This window comes from Podarcis bocagei, assembly GCF_964188305.1.
Source record: "Podarcis bocagei genome assembly, chromosome: 9".
Classification (NCBI taxonomy): Eukaryota; Metazoa; Chordata; class Lepidosauria; order Squamata; family Lacertidae; genus Podarcis; species Podarcis bocagei.
In genome coordinates, this window is record NC_138134.1 from 9622193 (window position 1) to 9645847 (window position 23655).

Here is a 23655-nt window from a genome sequence, read left to right on the forward strand (position 1 = left end):
TGAAAGCTGAGAAGGTGGATGGCAGATCACACCCCGTAATAGATCAGAAATGCAGGGCATGACCATGCCACAAAAATTGCTTTTAATTTTTTGGACCCATATGTGTTATACCTGTCTTGTGTCTTGAGCAGGCTGATGATTGGCTAAGCTATAGCTATTTAAGACTCTTAGACCGGTAGAATTTTCAGAGAGCACAATTTCTTCACCTGTTTCCTTGTGAAGAAAACATTTGAAGGTGCGATAGATTGAAATTTTAAATAGGCAAAATGTATTTAAAAATAGCTTCTCTGGAACAAAACCTGAGAGGTATTTTGAGGAACTGGTCAGGTTTCACTTAAGATCACAGTAGAATCTGTGATTGGCTGTCAGATATGATAAATGTGAAATCTTTAAGGTTTTATTGCAGTAATGCTAGCAGGCCTAATTCAATTAAAATGGCTCTCCCAGATTTTTTTTAAAAAATATAAATAATACATGTTCCAATAGTGCAATAATTAAGGTTGTGGCAGCAGTTGCTTCAAGAACCCAATATTTAATGATGGGTCTTTCATGTAAAATATGCATAAGGCTATTAAGAAAAATAATTGAACAAATTCTAGTTAGTGCTGATTTTTTTAAAAAAATAACACCAGTGTTTGATATGTTATCAACAGTAGATAAGTAAAACTGCATATGAAGCTCATTCTCATATGCATTTAAATCAGGACTGAGCCCCGGATGTTTATCCTCCTCATGGCACCACAATTCAAGCATTTGATGAAACCTTCTCTTCCCTATATGCAGTGGCGTAGCATGGGTTGTCAGCACCCGGGGCAAGGCAAGTAAATTGCGCCCCCTAACCCGTGGATTTGCGCCTCCTAACCCGTGGATTTGCGCCCCCTAACCCGTGGATTTGCGCCCCCTAACCCTAACCCCCAGATGTTGTGCCTGGTGCGGCCGGGCCCCCCTGCACCCCCCATGCTACGCCACTGCCTATATGGAAAAAAACAAGCTGCACAAAGTGTGGCCCAGAATTTGAGAAGCTTTTGCCTCCTCAGAGCTGTAGTAGTTGCGGCTGCAGCAGCCCTTTCCCCATTCCTTAAACAACCAGCCATGCCTAATAGGGGTTATTAATTCCCTTGAGTGTGGCTTTGCTAGGTGGCTCAGGATGGAATCCAATAGAGATTGATGATGATGATGATGATGATGATGATGATGATAATAATAATAATAATAATAATAATAATAATAATAATAATAATAATAATAATAATTTATAATTTATAATTTATTTATACCCCGCCCATTTGGCTGAGTTTCCCCAGCCACTCTGGGTGGCTCCCAATCAAGTGTTAAAAACAGTACAGCATTAAATATTAAAAACTTCCCTGAACAGGGCTGCCTTAAGATGTCTTCTGAATGTCAGGTAGTTGTTTATCTCTTTGACATCTGATGGGAGGGCGTTCCACAGGGTGGGTGCCACTACCGAGAAGGCCCTCTGCCTGGTTCCCTGTAGCCTCACTTCTCGCAATGAGGGAACCGCCAGAAGACTCTCGGCACTGGATCTCAGTGTCTGGGCTGAACGATGGGGGTGGAGACTCTCCTTCAGGTATACTGGGCCGAGGCCGTTTAGGGCTTTAAAGGTCAGCACCAACACTTTGAATCGTGCTCGGAAACATACTGGGAGCCAATGCAGATCTCTCAGAACCGGTGTTATGTGGTCCCGGCGGCCACTCCCAGTCACCAGTCTAGCTGTCGCATTCTGGATTAATTGCAGTTTCCGGGTCACCTTCAAAGGTAGCCCCACGATGGAGCAAACAGCAAAACCTCTCAAGCAATGTAACCTGTACACTTGGCTATGTTTCCTCTATCTGAGAAGGGGCTAAAATGCCACAACTTCAGCTGAGATCCTGCAACCTGACAAGCCTACTGATCAATGGGGGGGGGGGCTTCTAAAACTAGGGGAGATTTTCAAATGGGTCTCCTGTTGTTTTAAAAATGGCCATATGAAGGCATGTAGCACCGAGAAAGGAGGAGTTCAACCCCGATCCATTTTCTTTATGCCAATTCTCTCTCATACACATGCACCAACTGAAGGATCTGTTTCAGCCAAGCATAATAAAAAATTATGTATGTATTTATTTTGAATTATTTTTATTAATTTTACAAATTATTACAGATCAAACCAAATGAAATTAATTTAATACAATGTCTTAAAATCAGGCTTCCCGCTCCTGTTCCAAACGTATGATCATCATAATTTGCCATATTATTTCTTATTTAGAGTCCAGTTGACATCCTTCACTTGCCATTAAACCATTCTTTCAGCTGACTGCTTTTTTCAACTTACAAACAGCACCTCCGTTACATCTTATAAATAAGTAATCAATTTTATGTGTGTAGTCCTTCATATACATTGTTGTTCCAGACCTGGTGTACTGGGAGAGTTAATTACTATCTTCCACTGTTCAGCTCTCTGCAGTGTTTATCTGGATGGTACAAGGTCACATTCCATTCCTTCTGCTGTTTACCAACTAGCATATAAGCTAACACCATAAATAACTCACGGAATGCATATCCAAACTCCCCCATTAAAATTCTGTTCTGGAGTTCTTCCTCGGCACACAGCTAAAAACAAAATCTTTTTTCAAATTCAGCCTCTTTGCCAGATCTGTTCAGCAGCAGTTCATTCTTTTTTCACTGCATTCTTCCAACAGCACTCCTAGTCCAGTCCAGGAATAATTTTAAATGAAGTCCATGCAGCTTTGGTTGAGCGGGGAAGGCATAATAAAACCTTGTTAAATTATTTGTTGAGCATAAATCAAAAGCCTCCCCCCTCTTTTCCGAAGTAACAAACAGAATAACATAGCAGTGGCTACACACGTCCTTTTCATTATGCAGAAAAAAAGGACCATTTGAAAGCATAAGACTGTGCAAAGACCTTGTCTTCCCTTTCCTGGCTGTTGTAAGGATTGTCAAGTTTCAAAGAAAACATTCAGATACCTTCAAAGAGCCAAGCCCAGTCCTTTCGGCAGCTGACTGATTGCAGCCCATTAACACATGTTGGTCCAGAAACACCTCTTGATTTGTGCCAATTGTCCGAATTATGGAGGAACCAATCACAAATCATGCCAGAAACAGAGGCTCATCTATGACAGGGACACACTCCCAGTTGCACCCACTCTGCCTTTCAAGTTGGCAGACACGGGCTTCAGTGGCACTGAGGGATGCAGTGAGCTCCCCAGACCCCACTGGGGAACATTTCCAGTATTTTTGCCTCACAAAGCCTGGCTTTCCCCTGCCTGAACCTCCTCACTGCCCATGGAGGGTAGTAAGGAGCTACCACCATTGAAGTCGTGACGTAGCTGGAAACCTATTGTTATTATTATTTATATGCTGCCGATGTGACTGGGTTTCCCCAGTCACTATTTATGGTTTCCAACAAATTAAAACACAGTGAGACATCAAACAGTAAAAACTTACCTAAATAGGGCTGCCTTCAGGTGTCTTTTCAAAGTCAGATGGTTGTTTATTCACTTGACATCTGATGGGAAGGTGCTCCACAGGGTGGGCTTGACCGCAAGGCGCTCTGCCTAGTTTCCTGTAACCTCCCTCCTCCTCCTCCGTAATACAATAAAAATGATGGGTATGGCAAATAAAAATAAATATGAAAGTAAAAAAATAAGACAGGGGCAAAACACCACTATTAAAAAATACAATGCCACATTCAGTTGTAACATATGAGAAGAACTGTCAGATGGAGCTGGATCTCAGCATCCAGGTTGAATGATGGGGGTGGAGATGCAGGCCCAAAGCTGTTTAGGTCCTTAAAGGCCAGCACCAACACTTTCAATTGTGCTCAGAAACATACTGGGAGCCAATGTAGATCCTTTAAGACTGATGTTATATGGTCCTGGCTGCCACACCCAGTCACCAACCTTAGGAATAAATAAACAACTCTTAACAGTTCAGGACCCTGTCTTCTTTTTTTACTGGACAACCTTAACCTATGCTATCAACCTTCTTGTTGTTGTTTAGTTGTTTAGTCATGTCCAACTCTTTGTGACCCCATGGACCAGAGCACGCCAGGCACTCCTGTCTTCCACTGCCTCCTGCAGTTTAGTCAAACTATCAACCTTAACCCCCTGCTATAAATGCAACATCTTTCCACCAACAGCTGAAAAGCTCAAATCCTTCCCTGGCTCCTTTTACTCCCTCCAGCCTTTAATTAACTGCACTGCTGCTATGATCAACTTCACAATCCAATACTTCATTTCCCCAAATAGAGCCAACATGCCAAGATGAAAACACTTACGGGTTTGGTATCTTAATATTAAGCATTGTTTTGAGCATGGGTCTCTAGGTGCCAATGCACCTAATCCCCTCTACTGTAATTAAACCAAAAGAGATGGAAGAGACGATTCAGCAGGAAATGTGCTAACGAAAGGATTTCTGCAAGCAGTAACGCTGGTGGCTAATAATACCTCAAAATGTTCATTAGAGATTGTTCTTAAAACTCAGGTTTTAGCATGGAACATCAGTTCCCTAATCAATAGGTAGTCTTACAGTACAGGAAAGACCAAGGTTTGAGATCAGTATAGAAGGATTGCTCTAAGATACAGGGAAAGGGATCTGCTAGAGTAGGTAGTAGGAATATTTGTTGGTGGTCTGGTAATATTAGGAACACCCCAGATATATACATCACATTATTCTTGGTCCATGGTTTCTCCATTTTTCAGTCTAAAAACCTTGGATGGCATTTACCTATCTTCTCCTACCCACAAGCTACCCACATATTCCTAGGATCCATAGGTAAAAGTTTCTCAGTGCCTCCTTCCAATCTTTCACAGACCTAAAGGCTGCAGCATTCTTAAAGGCCTACTGTGTCTCAGTCAGATTTTGCAGGCACAGAAAGGTTGACATCTGTCAAGAGAGGCAGTGAGAACCCAGTACAGAGTTCCCATCTTTCATTTCCCTATAGTGGTAAAGAGCGGGGCCTCAAAAGTGATAGCAGACCTATCATTGTCACGTTGGAATGGACTACGAGGGTCATCTAGTCCAACTCCCTGCAGGAATCCTTTGCCCAACATGGGACTTGAACTCAGCAACCCTGAGGTTAAGAGTCCCATGCTCTATCAACTGAGCTACATATGTAGCCACAATCAAGGCAGCGAGGAAAGAGTGTTGAGTGTCAGCTCAATAGCAGTGGTCTTATTAGTTGTAGTGGGGACAATAGATCAATGATGTCATAATCATGAGAAGATGGGGCAGGAAGAGTTTTTAGCAAACTGTGGGGAAAGGGGCAGTTTGGGGCAAACTCTGGGGGATGAGGATTGGCAGCAAAGTAGGAATGGTGCATACCATATTTTTCGCACCATAAGGCGCACCTAGTTTTTAGAGGGGGGATGCAAGAAAAAAAATATTATTTAAAGGGAGTGCTGAGCAGAGCCTGTATGCATCCCAGGCTCTGCTCATCGCTCCCTTTCACGAGCTGCGTGGAGTGTGTGTGCGGTGCTTGCAGGCTTTTCCCTGAGGAGGGAGAAGGGCAGCCCGTCACTGATGGGTTCCCTTCTCCCTCCTCGGGGAAAAGCCCCCAAGAGCCGCACACACACTCCGCGTGGCTCTTGAAAGGGAGCACGGCTCTTGCTGACTTTTGCAGGAGGTGGTGGAAGGGACAGAGTGCGGCTAAGCCAGAAGCTAGAATAGCGAGAGGGAGCTCAGCTGCGCAGCCTGCATTCGCTCCATAAGATGCACAAACATTTCCCCTTACTTTTTAGGAGGGAAAACGTGCGTCTTATAGAGCGAAAAATACGGTAGGTGGGGATGGGGGTGTTGAAGGAACTGTGGAGGAGTGGGAGCTTGGTAGCAGGTGTGGTTACTGAGCAACTCAAGCAGGGGCAGCAGCCCCTAATAACCTCATATAAACCAATTGGAAGTGAATGCTCAGCAAGCAGTTAACACATTATAACCTCTCTAGAAACTTGTGGGGGGAGATTGGCATGAATGCACCATAAACAGGTCTTCTAGACTAAGTGCATAATGTTGCAACTGTAGACTTTAATCATGTTTCATCGTTTGCTTTGTACTTACTAGACTATATTGCCTTTATGTACTTTTTGGTTCTATTTTGCTGTGTTTCATATCCAGCCGACTACACTCCAACAACCTTTACTGTGATTGCCATCTAGCTTGGCTCTCCGATTGGCTACGCCAGCGACCTCGGGTTGGACTATACACTCAGTGCATGGGCCCCTCACATTTAAGGGGTCACAATGTAGCTGAGGTTCAAAAACGGGAATTCGTCTGCAGCGGTAAGACTCTCAATATTATTACAGCAGTACCTTAATGTGTAATGCATGACAATACAGCCTGAAAGAAGGCATTGGTAACACAAGCTTCACTAACTGTGCACAAAACATAGTGCGTTCAGTCTACTTAAAATCAGGCTGCATATATCTCAACCCCTTCCCTTGGCTATATAGATGCAGGCAGCTCAGCTCAAAGTTGGGAGCCTGGGAGGCTAGACTCATAATCTGGTGAACCGGGTTTGCATCTCCGCTCCTCCACCTGCAGCTGCTGGGTGACCTTGGGCCAGTCACGCTTCTTTGAAGTCTCTCAGCCCCACTCACCTCACAGAGTGTTTGTTGTGGAGGAGGAAGGAAAAGGAGAATGTTAGCCACTTGGAGACTCCTTCGGGTAGTGATAAAGCGGGATATCAAATCCAAACTCTTCTCTTCTTCCTCTTCAACTGTATCCTCATCTAGTCATCCCCATATGCCTGAAGCAGATTTCACACTCTCCAGAACCATGAACACCTTGTACTGGAAAAGAGGGAGGGCTAGCTGGGGATACTGGAGGTAGGGGGACGCGGGTGGCACTGTGGTCTAAACCACTGAGCCTCTTGGACTTGCTGATTGGAAGGCCGGCGGTTCGAATCCACACAACAGGCTGAGCTCCTGTTGCTCTGTCCCAGCTTCTGCCAACCTAGCAGTTCAAAATAATGCCAGTGCAAGTAGATAAATAGGTACCACTGTGGCAGGAAGGTAAACAGTGTTTCCGCGCGCTCTGATTTCCGTCATGGTGTTCTGTTGCACCAGAAACAGTTTAGTCATGCTGGCCACATGACCTGGAAAGCTGTCTGTGGCCGGCTCCCTTGGCCTGAAAGCAAGATGAGCGCCACAACCCCATAGTCACCTTTGACTAGACTTAACTGTCCAGGGGTCCTTTACCTTTCCCCCCCTTTACTGGAGGTAAAAGGTAAAGGTAAAGGGACCCCTGACAGTTAAGTTCTGTCACAAATGACTCTGGGGTTGCGGCGCTTACCTCGCTTTACAGACCGAGGGAGCTGGCATTTGTCCGCTCGTCAGGCAGTTTTTCCAGGTCATGTGGCCAGCATGACTATGCCGCTTCTGGCACAACAGAACACCGACACCAGAGCAGCACACAGAATCACCGTTTACCTTCCCACTGGAGCAGTACGTATTAATCTACTTGCACTTTTGGGCGTGCTTTCAAACTGCTAGGTTGGCAAGAGCTGGGACCGAGCTCACCCTGGGAGCTCACCCCGTCACAGGGATTCGAACTGCTGACCTTTTGATCAGCAAGCCCAAGGCTCAGTGGTTTAGACCACAGCGCCACCCGTGTCCCTCAAGTTATTGGAGGTAGAAAAAGGCTAAATATTTCCCTTATCAAGCAGTTGTACCCTGCATGTGCATAGGTGTGGGATGGGTTGAAGCTGGCTTCTTCTGAGTCCTGTGGGAATCACTCACACAAGAACTGCACCTTTGCTATGATTAGAGTCAACCTAGAGTGTCTCAGGTTACACATCTAGTGTCATAGTTATGAGGATGAGTGAAAAGTGTAGGTCCAGGATATTAAATCCAGAGAGGTTTTTAACATAAAATAAGTAGCGTATTCGAAGTGTACTTCTCATTTATGCTCTTGCCATTTTTACAGCCTTAAATCCTCTTAAGAATTGAAAACCCAAGGGTTTGGGAAACAGAATTCGTTCTGTACATTTTACCATGTCTGTGGCTTTTTCGATTGCTTGTAATGACATATTAAAATAACTAATGATATACCACTAACAATTGTCTCTATTTTTCCTCTGTTCATACCCCCTAGATGAGGAAGAAGGCAAGTTCATTTAAATAAAACCAATCTTTTAATGAAAGATTAAATCATTAGTCAGCATTGCTTCATCACGTTTCCTCTAAATGTGTATACAACAGTTGTACCTGCCCATTTTCTCTTTTACTTACCAAAAAGGTCACTGAAAAGAGGGGCTTTTAGCAGTGAAGAAATTTTCTCAAGTAGTATTTTAAAAAGAATGAGATAATTCAGTATTCTTGAAAGTGGCAACAGGTGGTCATCTTCGTTCTGTAAAGCAGGTGTGGCTCACCTGTGTATTGGTCCCCCAAGAGATTTCCACCCATTAAAAAAAAATGTATTTAAAAATACGGCTCATGTGGGTTTCCCACTGTGATACAATTGTGCTAAAAGCTTTACTGTGCCCTCTATTTATTTATTTTTACTAACTGCTGCCATCATTTGCTGTGATATGTCTTTACATTTGTAAAAAAATACTTCATTTACTGCTGACTCAGTCCCCTGCTATGATTCTGTGATGCCAAAAGCTTTTTTGCCCAATGACTCCAAATGCAGAAAGTAAAACAAAAAACCAAAAAACCCAGAGGGTCAGTGCACACCAAAGCCCACAGAAGTCACCCCTGCCGTTGACCAAGCAGTAAATGCTTTAAATCAAGGGAGCAAATTATTTACTTATTTTTGCTTGTTTGTGCCACTGAAGAATGAACTGACTGCCAAATATATGCATATGTGTTAATCAGTGTTGGTAAGTTAAAGACTGCACATTGGCAATTATAAATTATTTGGTCAGCATAAAAGGCTGAAGAAGGTTCCCTATGAAAGCTATATGTTATGACTGAAGACGTTGATATGGTGGAATCTCTGAGCTTACCCACATTTCCTCTCGTCCTGCTGCTTTTCCTTCCTGGGAAAACTGTTCCTTAGTGCTCAGTCGGAGCAAATGGCAATTGGGTGTTCTATTTGCCTTAAGGTACAGCCAGGTTTCCCCTGGGAAAGGATCAGGGCAAGTGGAGAGCTGCTTGGACCTATCCTTTCTAGAAGCTCAGTCCTAGCAGCTAAGGCCCATTTGGCCCCTCAAATAAAATATTTGATGGTCTGTCCGCCCCCCCCCCCCAATTTGATGGGCATTGCCATTCAAATTGTGTATGTGCTTGTGATTGATTGTGCAGGGAGGGGCTTACCTGGGACCCCCCAATATTTCCTTCAAGTTGGCACCTCTGCTTTCTAGGCACTGGGCAATGGGAATGTGGGTGCTTTAATCCAGGCTTCCGCCATACAATATATGAAAGTCTTCCAAGCATCTATTTCTGCATATTTCGTTTTAAGGCAGCTTTGGAATCTGTATTCTGGAGCAGATTGGGGGGAGGGTTAGAAAAAGCGTTGCTTTTCGCTGTCTTGTGTAGTGGGGGTAAATTAGGTGTTTCATTAATAGCATTCTTGCAGTTTTAGAAGTAGCAATCTGTTACTGTTTCCAGGTCATCAGTCTTTTATGGCTCCCTCCTGCAGCGTCTTGCACTGTCCTTCTGCATGTACCTGTAGTAACAACATTGTGGACTGCCGAGGGAAGGGCCTTTCGGAGATCCCAACTAATCTGCCAGAAACCATCACAGAAATGTACGTAATGTGATTTCCCCCTACTTTTACTAATTTAATTCGTTTCTTGTTTTGTTTTTTAATTGTTTATCACAAGCTCGAACTGTGCTAAAATGGGGGCATACAGAAATATAACTTCATAATAGCATTGTTTCCTGAATGGATATTTCACATAATCTTGTATTTGTTTTTGTGGGCTAAATATAGCAGCACAGACTACATTTCCCCCCAAAAAATGGATTCAAATGGATGTTTGTGTAAATGTTTTTGAGTTTCAATCGACCCAGACATCATGAGAAGGGCTATAATTTTAAATAAGTACATGTGAAATATTTAGAAGTTTTCTCCCATATGACGTCAGCCACCTTGGGTGCTCCATAAGTTCAGAATTATGTGCTGAAAATGAATGCTTGGAAACCTTTGTCCTGATGGCCACAGCCATAAAACAGTTGACTATGTACTCAAACAGATTCTGTTTGAAGATATCTATGGAGTGTTCCGGACACTTAGTGGCTTCTTGAATTTCTGAGTGCAAACCCAAGAACCATAGAATCATAGAGCTGGAAGGGACCATGAGGGTCAGCTAGTCCAACCCCCTCCAAATGCATAAATCCCCCCCCCCCAACATGGGGCTTGAACCCACAACACTGAGATTAAGAGTCTCATGCTCTACTGACTGAGCTGCCTTGTTCTAGGTAACACTTTTAAGCAAAAGTTACACACTACCACAAGCCTTCAGCTGACACTTCTAAATGCCTTACATTGAAACAGTTCCTGTCAATTTAGCTCTAAATATGTTTCTAGGAAGGGACGCGGGTGGCGCTGAGGGTTAAACCACAGAGCCTAGGACTTGCCGATCAGAAGGTCGGTGGTTTGAATCCCCGCGGCAGGGTGAGCTCCTGTTGCTCGGTCCCTGCTCCTGTCAACCTAGCAGTTTGAAAGCACATCAAAGTGCAAGTAGATAAATAGGTACCACTCTGGCGGGAAGGTCAACGGTGTTTCCGTGTGCTGCTCTGGTTCGCCAGAAGCAGCTTAGTCTTGCTGGCCACATGACCCGGAAGCTGTACGCCGGCTCCCTCGGCCAATAAAGCGAGATGAGCACCGCAACCCCAGAGTTGGCCACGACTGGACCTAATGGTCAGGGGTCCCTTTACCTTTACCTTTATGTTTCTAGGATCTCATCCATCTCTCATATCCCATTAAGATGTCTAAGATCAACTTAGAGGGTTTTTAACCAGTGCTATGTGTTTAACAATCGCACATGATATAAAAGTGTTACCATCATGGTGTGGCCTTTCCCAGCGACTCACCAAGTCTAAACATGAGCACTGGGATTTAGCATTGTGTTGGAAGTTTCAGCAGTGACAACATCAGAAACCTAGCCCTCATGTTTTCTGCATCTAGGACAGGCTTCCTCAAATTCAGCCCTCCAGATGTCTTGAGACCACAATTCCCATCATCCCTGACCACTAGTCCTGCTACCTAGGGATCCTGGGAGTTGTAGGCCAAAAACATATGGAGGGTTGAGTTTGAGGAAGCCTGATCGAGGAGGTGTTAACCTCCTCTGAGTGCAGAGAAAACGTGCACATCTCCAAAGCAGATTTTGGGGTTTTGACAAAGTCAGACATGGCAGGGTATAAGACAATGATTCGTTTATCTATCCAGGTGATGTTACGAAACCTCTTCTACAAGGGGCTTCACTCCCCATAAAGGGTCAGTTTAGCAATTTGGAGGGTGCTTTTGGATACAACATTCTCACAGTCTGTTGTGTAGCTCGAAGTGCCTTTTTCTTCTCTGGCTGATGCTACAACCGTATCTGGAGAAGACAAGCTTAGCCACAATTTACTCATGCTTTGGTAACCTCCCATGTAGACTGTTTCAATGTGTCGTATTGGTGACTGGCTTTAAAAATGGTCTGGAGACTGCAGTTGGTTCAAAATAGTGTCACAGCAATATTAAATGAGCATTTTGGTCACATTATGCCAGTGCGTTATCAGTCGCACTGCACCCTAATCTGATTTTGGACCCAATTTAAAGTGTGTGTTTTTAAGCTTTAAATCCGTTGGGACCAGGTTACCTTATGCCATCCCCAACAAATTCCTATCCAGATCTTCCTTGGGGACCTTTCTTCTGAGCCTACCCACCAAGTAGATGGGGGGGTTTCCGGAGTGAGGGCCACTTTGGATGAGGCATGGAACAACCTCCCTGGAGAAGTTAGCCTGAGACCTTCTCTTATGGTCTCTCTGGTGCCAGGTGATGGCTTTTTCCTTCACCCATAATTTTCCATTGTGCTTTGAACTAATCTTGGGCAGTTGTGGCTTAGTGTGGTTTTAATCTGAGCTGTGAACTACTTACGCTTTTTCCTATTTCTCATTGTTTATATATATATATATATATATATATATATATATATATATATATATATATATGCAGGTTTTGGTGTTTTCGGGTATCTTCCCGTGTAAGAGTTGGGGTGTCTAGGCGACGTTTCGACGAGGTCTCACTCGTCATCTTCAGGCTGGTGCTTTCGGCTTCTTGTTACTAGAACAGAGCAGGATCTCAGTGTTTGAGTTCCTATAAATACTGTTGAGGGGGTGTGGTGTATTTATAGGAACAGTATTTATAGGAACTCAAACACTGAGATCCTGCTCTGTTCTAGTAACAAGAAGCCGAAAGCACCAGCCTGAAGATGACGAGTGAGACCTCGTCGAAACGTCGCCTAGACACCCCAACTCTTACACGGGAAGATACCCGAAAACACCAAAACCTGCATTCCTGTACCCGTGAAAATCTACGAAAGCAATATATATATATATATATATATATATATATATATATATATATATATATATATATATAGTATTTTGAATATTGTCTTTTTCGTCAGCCGCCCAAGAGATGGGTAGTGGCGCTGATGAAGTGTAGGCAACACTTAAACTTTGTAACTCACTGCTTATTGACACCAGACAAGCGACTTCACCGAATACTTTTCAGTGCCTGTTTAAAACGCATTTGTTTAGGCGAGCCTATCCAGACACATATATGTTGAGGTGTTTTAATTTATTTTACTGTTAATCTTTATTACCTTTAAATGTTTTTGATAGTTTTTAACTGTTTTTATTTATAATTTTAATACTTCTTGTAAACTGCTTAGAGGTTTTACTATGGTCAGTGGCAACAGAATATGGCCTTCAGTTCTGCCTAAGGTGTTCCCTTACTAGATTTTCCTCCCCCACCCCTTTTCCTCATTGATTTCCAATTGGTTTCTCAGTTAAGTTCAGTCAGTTCAGGCTGTAGCCTGCCCTTTCTTTATGGTTTCTGACATGTGTTATCCAAAAGCAAGAGTCCTGAAAGACGTCACAGAAATCCACTGGCTACGCGGCAGAAAATGAGCTGCAACTTCCACGTTAGAGCAAAACTTTCTTCTGAATACAGATGATTTATTGTTGTGTTACTCCATGATGACAGTGTTCATCGCTTTTGCTGATAAAATGCAACTGGAGGCATTTTTGTCATTAACAACCAGTCCCTTGAGGTACTGCTTGATAGAACAATTTGTGTAGATATTAAATACTAGTCAAGCTGTAGAACAATGTTTAAAGATTCACTAACATAGATATTGAGTAGACTGTCAGACAGGCTTGTTTAACAGTCAAGGGGGAAGTATATAGAACAGCAGTTATGAACAGCACTTTGAGGATGTAAGTAGAAAATTCATGATATTATTTTACAAGTAACATCATAAGCAATATTTAGTTGATGCAAATGCTTTGGAGTAGATTTATATAATAGCCTGAAGGCTTCGGAAAGCATACGAAGAACATGAGATCTCTTCCTTTGTCAAAAGACAGTCATTAGGCATAGTAAGAAATTGTGTCAGTATCTGTCATAACGTTTTAGATTCAGGAGCTACAGTGATTTCCTTTGCTAAGATCTATTTCGTTTGCTGACATCTGTTTTTTGCCATTTACGCTAACAGCAGGTGGGAAATATGCTAAGATGTGAGGCATTTTTATTGCCATATATAATACCACCTGTGATTATATTGCTTATATTTGTTTTCTGTGTTAAGGAAGTTTGATTTCTTCTTGTGAATATAAAAAGCAAAGCTACTTCAGTGCGATGCAATTGAGTTTGTCTGCACTTCCAGTAGCATAGTAGAAACCAAGAGTATACTAGTGTCATCCCTCAGCTGGAGTCTGCATCAGAGAATGACCAGGAGGCCCCAGTCTTAAGCCAAGCCCAGGGTCAGGTTCCACAGGGAGTGAGGAGCCAAGATCCTGCAACAAGGCCCTGTAGCTGGGCGTTCGCATCCAGGATGTGGCTGCTGACATGGAGGCAAACAGGTCCCAAGTCTGAGGTCATCTGATGAAGAGCCTGAGTACATGCAATAACTTCTTGGGAATAAAGGTCTCTCTGGAACAGGGGCAGGCAACATGCAGCCCAAGGGCAGGATGCGGCCCACGAAGACCGTTTTACTGGCCCATGAGGCCCCCCCTGAACCGAGCTGCCTGCTCAATGAGTCCCCAGTGCACTGCGCTAAACCAGCGCAGCGCGGTGCAGGGACTTGCCGAGAGGCGCCAGAAATCACGTCTGTGTATGCGCAGATACCAGAAATTGCATCTGCGCATGTCCAGATGTAAAAAAATTGCTTCTGCACAGGTGCAATTTTCAGCGTCTGTCGCAAATTCTTCGCGGCACTTATATATCACCAGACCTTTATATATAGTGAGAGGGTGGGGAGGGGTATTACTTAGAAGGGTGGTGGGAATGGGTGATTGGCTGATAGTGTGGTAAACGACTGTTAAGAACTGCAATTGGTCTTACAGGAAAAAGCAAGGGGTGAGATGGCTAAAAATAGCTTTATCATGTATAATGAGATAAGAATCCAATGTCTCTGTTCAGACCAGGTCTCTCCATGGTTTAAAGTTTGGTGATAAGTTGAAATTCAGCAACTTCTCTTTCCAGTCTATTTCTGAAATTCTTTTGTAATAAGGCAGCTACTTTGAGATCTTATATAGAATTTCCTGGGGGATTGAAGCGTTCTCCTAGTTTCCCAAGAATGGTAGCTGTGATCTCCATTGCCTTCACCTGTGCATGTTGGGAAATTACCTTCATTTGAGGGTTCATGGGCTATTGCTCCTCTCTCCAGAATATACAATGTTACTCTGCAAGAGAGAGAGATAGAGATCGCATGTGTCTGTTGAGTAGAATATTTGCCCAACACAGTTTTTCCTGTGGAAGTGGATGGGATGTTCAGGAGTCATGTTTGCAGAACGCGCTCCCCCCCTTCCTTGCTTGAGTGGGGTGTCTTGTATTCCCAGGTGTAGAAGTGGAGTTGAGGTTCCTGTTGTATTTGAAACCTGAGTGTGCCATTACCCAGGGATTTGCTAAGAAAAACCTGACTTTTCTCACAGAGTCCCTTGCCCATGAATCCAGCATTTTTGGTTTTCAGTAGTTTTGGGGGGTGGGGGAGAGTTAGATGTCAAGGAGAGGAAGTCCAGCGTTCCTTGTTTCTTCAGTGCATAACAATGCAGCAAAGTGATGTGGATACCTGTAAGTAGATAGTCTCCACATTTGCTTTGAAGCACATGATCAAACATTGTTTTATTGGGTTTTGTACCTTGCATTGACAGATGTGCAGCTATATTATTTTATTGAGAAAGGAAAGTTCTCAATGGTGAGGGAAAAAATACTTGAAAATTCTATTGCGCATACAGTGGTGCCCCGCAAGACGAATGCCTCGCAAGACGGAAAACTCGCTAGACGAAAGAGTTTTCCGTTTTGGAGGTGCTTCGCAAAACGAATTTCCTATGGGCTTGCTTCGCGAGACGACAATGTCTTGCGAGTTCCTGCTGTTTTTTTCCCTTCCCCCCCTTTTTCTAAGCCGCTAAGCCACTTATCAGCTGATCCAATCAGCAGATAAGCCGCTAAAAGCCGCTAATAGCGCTAATAGCGCTAATCCACTAATCCTTCAATGGGCTTGCTTCGCAAGACGAAAAAACTGCTAGATGAAGAGAATCACAGAACATTTCATTCATTCATTCATTTATTTATTTACGGCTATTAGCCCATAAAATATGTACAAACATAAAAAAGCACAAAGGTTTAAAAACCGAAATATCTGACAACAGAAGGTGAACACTGCGATGCAAGGGTGGGTCATTGGGCAGAGCCAAATAACAGGATGTGGCCCGGAGAGCTCCAAGGGACGGTTCACAGAAAAAGGAAAACTGAAGACGAGATCCGACATGCACATCATAACTGTCCGATTAGATTTTGATGTTGTTGTTGTTTTTGGTGGTTTTTCCGTGTGAGATAACCGCATTCAGGAATCTCGCCACCTGCAGAGTAACAGAAGGATCTGTATCCTGCAAAAGCAGTGCGGCGTGTGACTCAACAGGCCTGCTAACCAAGCGCAGTAGAGCAGGGCCCAGGAATTTAGTCCTGGCTATGCTATGTAGGGGACAGTTGAACATTATATGTGGAAGAGATTCAACAGTTTTCCCATCACACACGCATAGCGGAGACACCAAACCCTTGGAAAATCTGTGGCTCAGCAGGTTCGATGGAAGGACATTGAACCTTGCACGAATAAATGCAAGTCGGTGTGGTACTGATGAAAGAGATGACATGTATGGTGGAAGGTCAAGTGGTGGGGTTATTCCGTGATACCTGGGGGAGCAGACACCCCCACCCCCGGCGAGGTTGTGTTGATTTTCAATGTCTGCTAATCTTTGCTCAATAAGGCTTTTGGCTGAGCGTAAGTTCATCTTTAGGGAGTCCGCTGGGGAAATTCCGATGCTCAGAAGTTTGGCATGGATTTTTCCTACCCACGGATTAACAAATTCGTCCCGCCAGAGGCACTGAAAAAGGTAATGGTCGGGAAGCCTATGCCAGCTGGACAGCCAATAGCCAAGGACTCGCTTCCAGATGACAGTCTCCAATGTTGCAATCCTTAACTCCAGACGTATGGCTGCGTTGCTCACACACATGGGGAGTTTCAGGAGGCGACGGAGAAACTGGTTCTGCAATGTCTCCAGCGATGTTAAATTGGACCCAGGGGCCCAGAGTGGGGCAGCATAGCAGAGGGTGGAAACCACTTTTGCGTGGTATACCTTCAATGCAGAGGGGATGTGGGAGGCTCCGTCAGCCGCAAAAAATTGGAGTAGAGCGTAAGGTATTGTTTTCCCTTTGTTTAGTAAATACTGTATCTGTGGCTTCCAGCTTAGGTTGTAATGAAAAAAGACTCCCAGGTATTTAAATTTGAAAACCTGTTCTAATTGGACTCCATCTAACTTCCAGCTGTAAGTTTTCCGAGACCTGGTAAAGACCAGGACTTTAGATTTCCCATGATTAATTGTCAGATGGTTGAGTTTGCAATAAGCCGCAAAAATCTTTAGAGCTCTGCATAAACCGACTCTAGAGTAGGAAAGGATCGCTGCATCATCGGCGTATAGGAGCAAAGGGCAGCGAAAATCGGCTAGGCGGGGGGCATGAATGTTGGCTTGAGACTCATTCAGAAAGAGCTTCATATCGCTAATAAACAGGTTGAAGAGGAGTGGAGCCAAAATGCAGCCTTGGCGCACACCTCTATTTATTGGGACCTCGTTGGATAGGTTTCCCGCAGGTGTGAGTCTCACTCTAGCCGACGACCCGTGGTGTAATTGGGTTATAAGCCATAACAGTCTTCTATCTATGCCCCATCTCTCTAGTTTCTTCCATAGACAGTTTCTTGGGATACTGTCGAAGGCGGCCTTTAGGTCTATGAAAGCGACGCATAGGCGCCCCCGCCTTGGGGCAGAATATTTTCTGGCAAGATGATACATAATTACCATATGGTCAGAGGTCGAGTAATTGTTCCTAAAGCCCGCTTGCTCATGGCCAATCAGATTTGAGTCGTTTGCCCAATGAGACAGCTTAGACAGCAAAAATTTTGCATAGATTTTCCCGATGATAGACAAAAGGCTGATGTTCCGATAGTTCTCCGGGTCAGCAGGGGGACCCTTTTTATGGACTGGCACGATCACGGCCTCCTTCCATGACCTAGGGATAAGCCCCGTAGAATTAATTGCGTCAAAGACTTTGGCCAGAATTTCAGCCCACCACCTCGGTTGCGCAACAATAGCCTCAGCAGGGACTAGATCCGGCCCGGGGGCTTTGCCCGTTTTCAGATCTAATATCAAGTCCATTATCAGGTCTGGGTCGGTAGAGGGCCACAAAGGTAGATGGTCGGCTCGGAATTCCGTGGATGAGTTGGATTCCTCTGCCAAGGAGAAATATTTACTCAAGAATTTTTCCCATGTGGGCGCAGGGGTAATCGTCAGTGGGTACTTCCTTCCTCTTATGTTTATCAGAGCCCAAAATTCCTGTGGTCTGCGGGATCTAGAGGCCGCTATCAAGGCTCGCCAACGCTTTTGATGCCACTCGCGTTTGGCCAGCTTTAAAGTCTGTTTGTATGCTCTTTTGGCTTGTAAATAGGAGGATGGTAGAGCTTGGGCATTAGAGTTTTTGTATTCATTATAGATGGAGCGAAGAAGGGATCTTGCTTGTTTGCAAGAGGTGTTAAACCAAGGGGCCCCAGCACTGCAATGCGCCACTTTCGCCTTTTGAGGAGGTGATGTAAAAAAAGTGGTAAGGTTTGTTGTAAGAAGGTTAAAAAGTTTCAAAACCGAATTGGAATCTTGTAAATCAGTAGTTATTTGAGGTAGATAGGCAGTGATTTCCCTATGGAAAAAATCCTGGTATTTTTGGGCCACAGCCTCCGACCATTTGATCCCTCTTATTTGGACCGATGATGAGGTTTCCAGAAGGACTGAGTGTTTATAGTCCTTCTGGTGCCGGAACAATGACAAAGTGGTCACTACTGGGAGGTGATCACTGAAATGTTGATTTTCAACTTGGAAGGAAAGTACATTAACGGCCAAATTTGCGGAGATCAAGAAGTAATCGATAACACTGTTAGATGTTGGTCCCAGGTGAGTGAACTCCCCCGGTATATCAGGGGGGAAGGTGCCGTTCAAGAATACTAGATTCAAACGAATGGCCATTTGGTAAAGGGTCACTCCTGCTTTGTTTACTCTGTTGTCCTTTGAAGTTCTAATTCTGGTATGTTCCAAGTCAAAGTTGTCCAAACATGGGGGAGTCCACCATTTGGACTTGGTTAGTAGGTCCATCACAGAACGGATTCTTTTCGTCTTGCGAGGCACCACTGTAATACCTTCCGCCCAGCAATTTTTCTGAATCACTTTCTTGGTTTACGTTTGACTCTGGTACCAGATTAGTACAGTCAAAACATATTGCTTTGGGATTAAGAAGTTGAGGGATTGCTTCTTCTCTTCAGTCTGAGAGGGCTGGTCGCCCACTCCCTGGATTTCTGTGTCCAGAACAGCCCTCCATGGTCCATTACAACACCCATCACCTCTGACCATTGGCCATCTTGATGCAGGTGAAGAGAGTTGTAGTCCCACAACAGCCTGAAGGAATCAATTTGGGGAAGCGCGATTTAACTCTTTGGGATTCCCTGCCTAGGAAAGACCACCTTACAAAATCCTTGTCTTTTTGCCAGTTAAAGCTTGTCTGTTAAACGTTTTCCACTGGGTTACCTAGCTGGTTTATTGTTTGCATTGTTGTTGCTGGTTATTTTAAGTTACATTTCTCTTACATTTGGATTACTCGGTTTTACTTTTGCGCTGGTTTTCATTTGATTTGATTTTGTAACACTTGGGCCTTTTAAACAGAACAGGATTTCATATATACGCTGTAATAATAATAATAACGATACCCCATATAAGTGTAGACAGTTGTTAAGATATTTTTAATTTAAAACATTTTTTATACGGCGTTACACAGCTCAAGGCAGCTTACATAAAATTAAAAACAAACATTTCATGAGAGTATAAGAAGAATCTCTGCTGGATCAGATCTAGTCTGGCATGCTGTTCCCTCCATGGATTTCCAAATGCCTTTGCGAAGCCCCAAAGCGGGAGATGAATGCAGTAGCATTTTCCTGCTGATGATCCCTAGCAACTGGTATTCAGAGGCATACTATTCAATTTTGTTCTTTATTTATTTATTACCCACCCTTCAGCATAAGGTCCCAGGACGGGTTGCAACGTTAGAACACAACACTAACAGCAGTCTAAAACAGCTGTTGTTGTTGTTTAGTCATTTAGTCGTGTCCAACTCTTTGTGACCCCATGGACCAGAGCACGCCAGGCACTTCTGTCTTCCACTGCCTCCCGCAGTTTGGTCAAACTCATGCTGGTAGCTGCAAGAACACTATCCAACAATCTCATCCTCTGTCGTCCCCTTCTCCTTGTGCCCTCCATCTTTCCCAACATCAGGGTCTTTTCCAGGGAGTCTTCTCTTCTCATGAGGTGGCCAAAGTATTGGAGCCTCAGCTTCAGGATCTGTCCTTCCAGTGAGCACTCAGGGCTGATTTCCTTCAGAATGGAGAGGTTTGATCTTCTTGCAGTCCATGGGACTCTCAAGAGTCTCCTCCAGCACCATAATTCAAAAAACAGCTAGCAGCTAAGAAACAGCTAAAACAGCTAAAACCAGCTAAAACCAGCTAACAATCACTAAAATATTCATCTCAAGTGTCAAAAGCCAGGGTAAGGTGGTGGATCTTCAACATTCTCTGTAATATAGCCATCATGGCTTATATAACCTTACCCAGGGCTGGCTCACCCATGAGGCAAGGTGATACAAATGCCTTGGATGGAGGAATCCATAGGAGCAGCAGATCCGGCCTCCAAGGAATGCAACACCTGCTGTTGCTGCTGTTGCTGCCAGTGTGGTGCAGTCTTTGGAGGCTGAATCCACCAGCCTCTTGGCATATACAAGGTGCTTCTGGTCTCCAACCACATTTGTTTCCAGTGTAGATCTTTATTGCCCCCTTGTTTCTGATATAGGTCTTCACTCACCCCTTTCATACTGCACCACGGTGTGGTACGCTGGTTTGACATCAACGGATAGGAAGTGCCTACAGAGGGTGATAAATACAGCACAAGATATTATGGGCTGTCCCTTGAATCCGCTGGATGACATCACAGAAGAACGTTGCCTCAGGAGAGTGAGGAAAATTCTCAGGGATGATTCACACCCTGGCTGGCACTTTCTTGATCTCCTGCCCTCGGGCAGAAGATTTGGAAGCATAATTAGTCGCACCAACAGGGTAAAGAACAGCTTCTGTCTGTGGACTGTTAGGTTGCTGACTAGAAAGATAACAACAGGGCAACTGACTTTCGGGTTTGGTGGGTGTGCGTCAGTAAATAAGGGGAATTAAGACTAAGAGAGCTGAGTGGGGGGTGCTTGTGTAATCTCACTGTATACAAGTTGTACAAGTGACAATAAAGTATTTCAATTTCAGTTCTTCCCTGGTAGGGAAGGACACTTTGTGGTTTGCCTCAGGTGCCAAAATGTATTGCATCAGACCTGGATTTACTCCCACCCACCCACCCACAATTAATCTGCATAATGCTCATTACATTTTGTAGCTAATTCCATAGTTTAACAGTCAAGTCCTTCCTATTTGAATGTTTTGAATCTTCCAACCTACATCTTCATTGGATGTCCTATGGTTCTAGATTTTGAGAGGGGGGAAAACATCTCTCAAACCCCATTCGCTACACAGTGCAATGTTTTCTGCGCCTGTCATGTTCATAAACTAGCAAAATTTTCAAACTTAGAAAGCCCAGAATTTTGTAACTTTTCACCATAAAGAAAAACCCAACCATCATTTGAGTTTCCTTTTCTGAACCTTTTCCTTTGAACTTCAGTCACATCATAGATTTGCATAAGGGCTTTAAGATACTGACACTTATCAATCCCTTTTCTAAAGATTCCTAATATGGAAGTTGCTTTTTTCACATCTGCCACTACACACTGGGTCAACATTTTCATTGAGCTGTACACTGTGACTCAAAGATCTCGAGTCAGCCACCGTCAGTTCAGACCACATGTATATATGAAGTTAAAGAACATTTTGCTACAGTGTGCATCTTTGCACTTGCTTGCACTGAATTTTATTTTCCGTTTGAATGACCATTGCCCCAGTTTGGAGAGATCCTTTTGGAACTCCTTGAAATCTCCTTTTTGTTCTTTTCAATAATTTGGTGTCATCAGCAAATTTGGTGACCTCATTGCTCACCTCTAACTCCCACCTTTCCTGAGAAAGTTCAAGCTCAGCGATCTACATCTTCCTCAGTGAGAAAAAGTGATGAATTAATTCAGTTCATCTGCAATCTCCTTTCCCATATTTAGCTGACTTTTGACTCCCATGTCACCCAAAGGTCCAACTGTCTTCCTAGCTAGTTTACTGCTTCTAATGTATCTAAACCTTTTTCTATTATTATCTTAATATTTTTTGGAATACACTCTTCATTTGTTGAAGAATCCAGCCTTTTTCAAGAAAAAAAATTCTCTTTCAGGTAGGAATTCTCCATTAACTAAAGCCAACTTTGCCAAAGAATTATGCACCTTCATCTCTGGTGATGGACATTTTTGGCTATGTAGCTAGAAGTTACCTTATGAACTGTTCATGAACTGTTTAGATTGATTCCATCTAAACAAGCACATTTGCCATGTTCTTAAAGGCAAACTGTTCCAAGCACGGCTCCAATTTTGCACTTAGACCATTCTGCATCTCATCTAGGAATCGATGATATTTTGCATCTGGGAAAGTATTCTAACTTAATTAAATTTAAAAGGGGTTAAATTAGGAGTGTTGGGTGTGGGATGAGAAACTATTGTAGGTATCTTAACTTAGCGAGATCGATCAAACAGCAGCCATGATGGAGAGTGCTGCCACCTAGATGCCTTTGTCTCTGCCCCACAGTGTGTACTTACCCTGCGTGGGAAATAGTTGTTGTGTTCAGGTGTCATGCTAAATCATAGCTTAGCACCATCTCACTGAACAAGAGTGAGGCTCATGTATACCCCCACCTTGTCCCGCACGGCCAGGAGGAAAAGTTTGGAAGCTATTGCTTAATCAGAGTTTGTCATTCCATCTGAACCAGAGAACTGTGATCAACATTATCTATTGCGTGTCTGCAATTGTTCCAAGATGGCTTGTTTCAACCAAATCATTGTCAATGTTAAGCACAGTTTGTTAGCCTAGGCAAAATGTAATTAAGCAAAAGCCTCTGGTGGTCTTTCCTCCCAGCCATGTGAGAGGGGCGGCAGCCGAGGCTCGATGCGGCTCCTTTTGGCTTGCTCCCATTGCTTTGTTCATGACATCTGAACATTGGCACTGTCAGCTGGATGGAAAGATTCCCCACTTATGCAGGAGTTACATTCCAGGCCCCTGTGTGCATAAGTGAAATCGCATAAAGTGGGGGAGCACCCTTTAAATGCCCTCTCTGCTGCTATCTCTTCAATCCATACAGAAAAATATCCACAACCAGCATTGACACTCTGGGGCTGGCAGGAAGCTGGAGAATGCTCTGGAAAGTGGCTGCTGCGCTACCCTACACATCAGCTATTAGGCGGGGAGACAGAGCAGCATAAACAAAGCCCCACTACCCCTCCAGTCTTTTCAGGACTTCCTCTACCCTTAGGAGCAACTTTAAGGGCATTTCTCATCTCAGATTCTGTAGAAAGAAATGGCAATCCTATAATTTGGGAGGAAAAGTTTCAGTTTTGTTTCAAATTTCATTATTCATAAATATAGGTTTAATGCATGTAAGGAATTTAAGAAACACTAGTTGGAAAATGATGACTTTTTAAAGAGTGTTTGACGTGCTTCTTGCTTGAACCTTTTACTCCAGTCTTCTATGAAAAACTGAATCCCCACGGTAAGCAACTGTAAGCTCTTTAGATTCCTTCTACTGGATATAACATAAAATATTTCAGATATGCAGCACATGTAAAATTAGATTAGTGCTTAATTTAAATTGTCACTACCCTGCATGTCAAAGTGACAGAAGGTGGGTTTCTTATTTTTTTAAAAAAAAATGAAAACAATTGCTG

General features: G+C 43.6%; 1 protein-coding gene across 6 annotated transcripts in view; it reads left to right on the top strand.

The window, feature by feature from the left end:
- Positions 1–23655, top strand: part of SLIT2 (slit guidance ligand 2) — a 239955-nt gene that overhangs the window by 149406 nt on the left and 66894 nt on the right. For all 6 annotated transcript variants that reach the window (XM_081207584.1, XM_081207585.1, XM_081207586.1 and 3 more), the window contains exons 8-9: positions 6127–6290; positions 9564–9702. In XM_081207584.1, coding sequence (XP_081063710.1) covers positions 6127–6290; positions 9564–9702 — 303 coding nt within the window. The remainder of the gene's footprint in view (positions 1–6126; positions 6291–9563; positions 9703–23655) is intronic.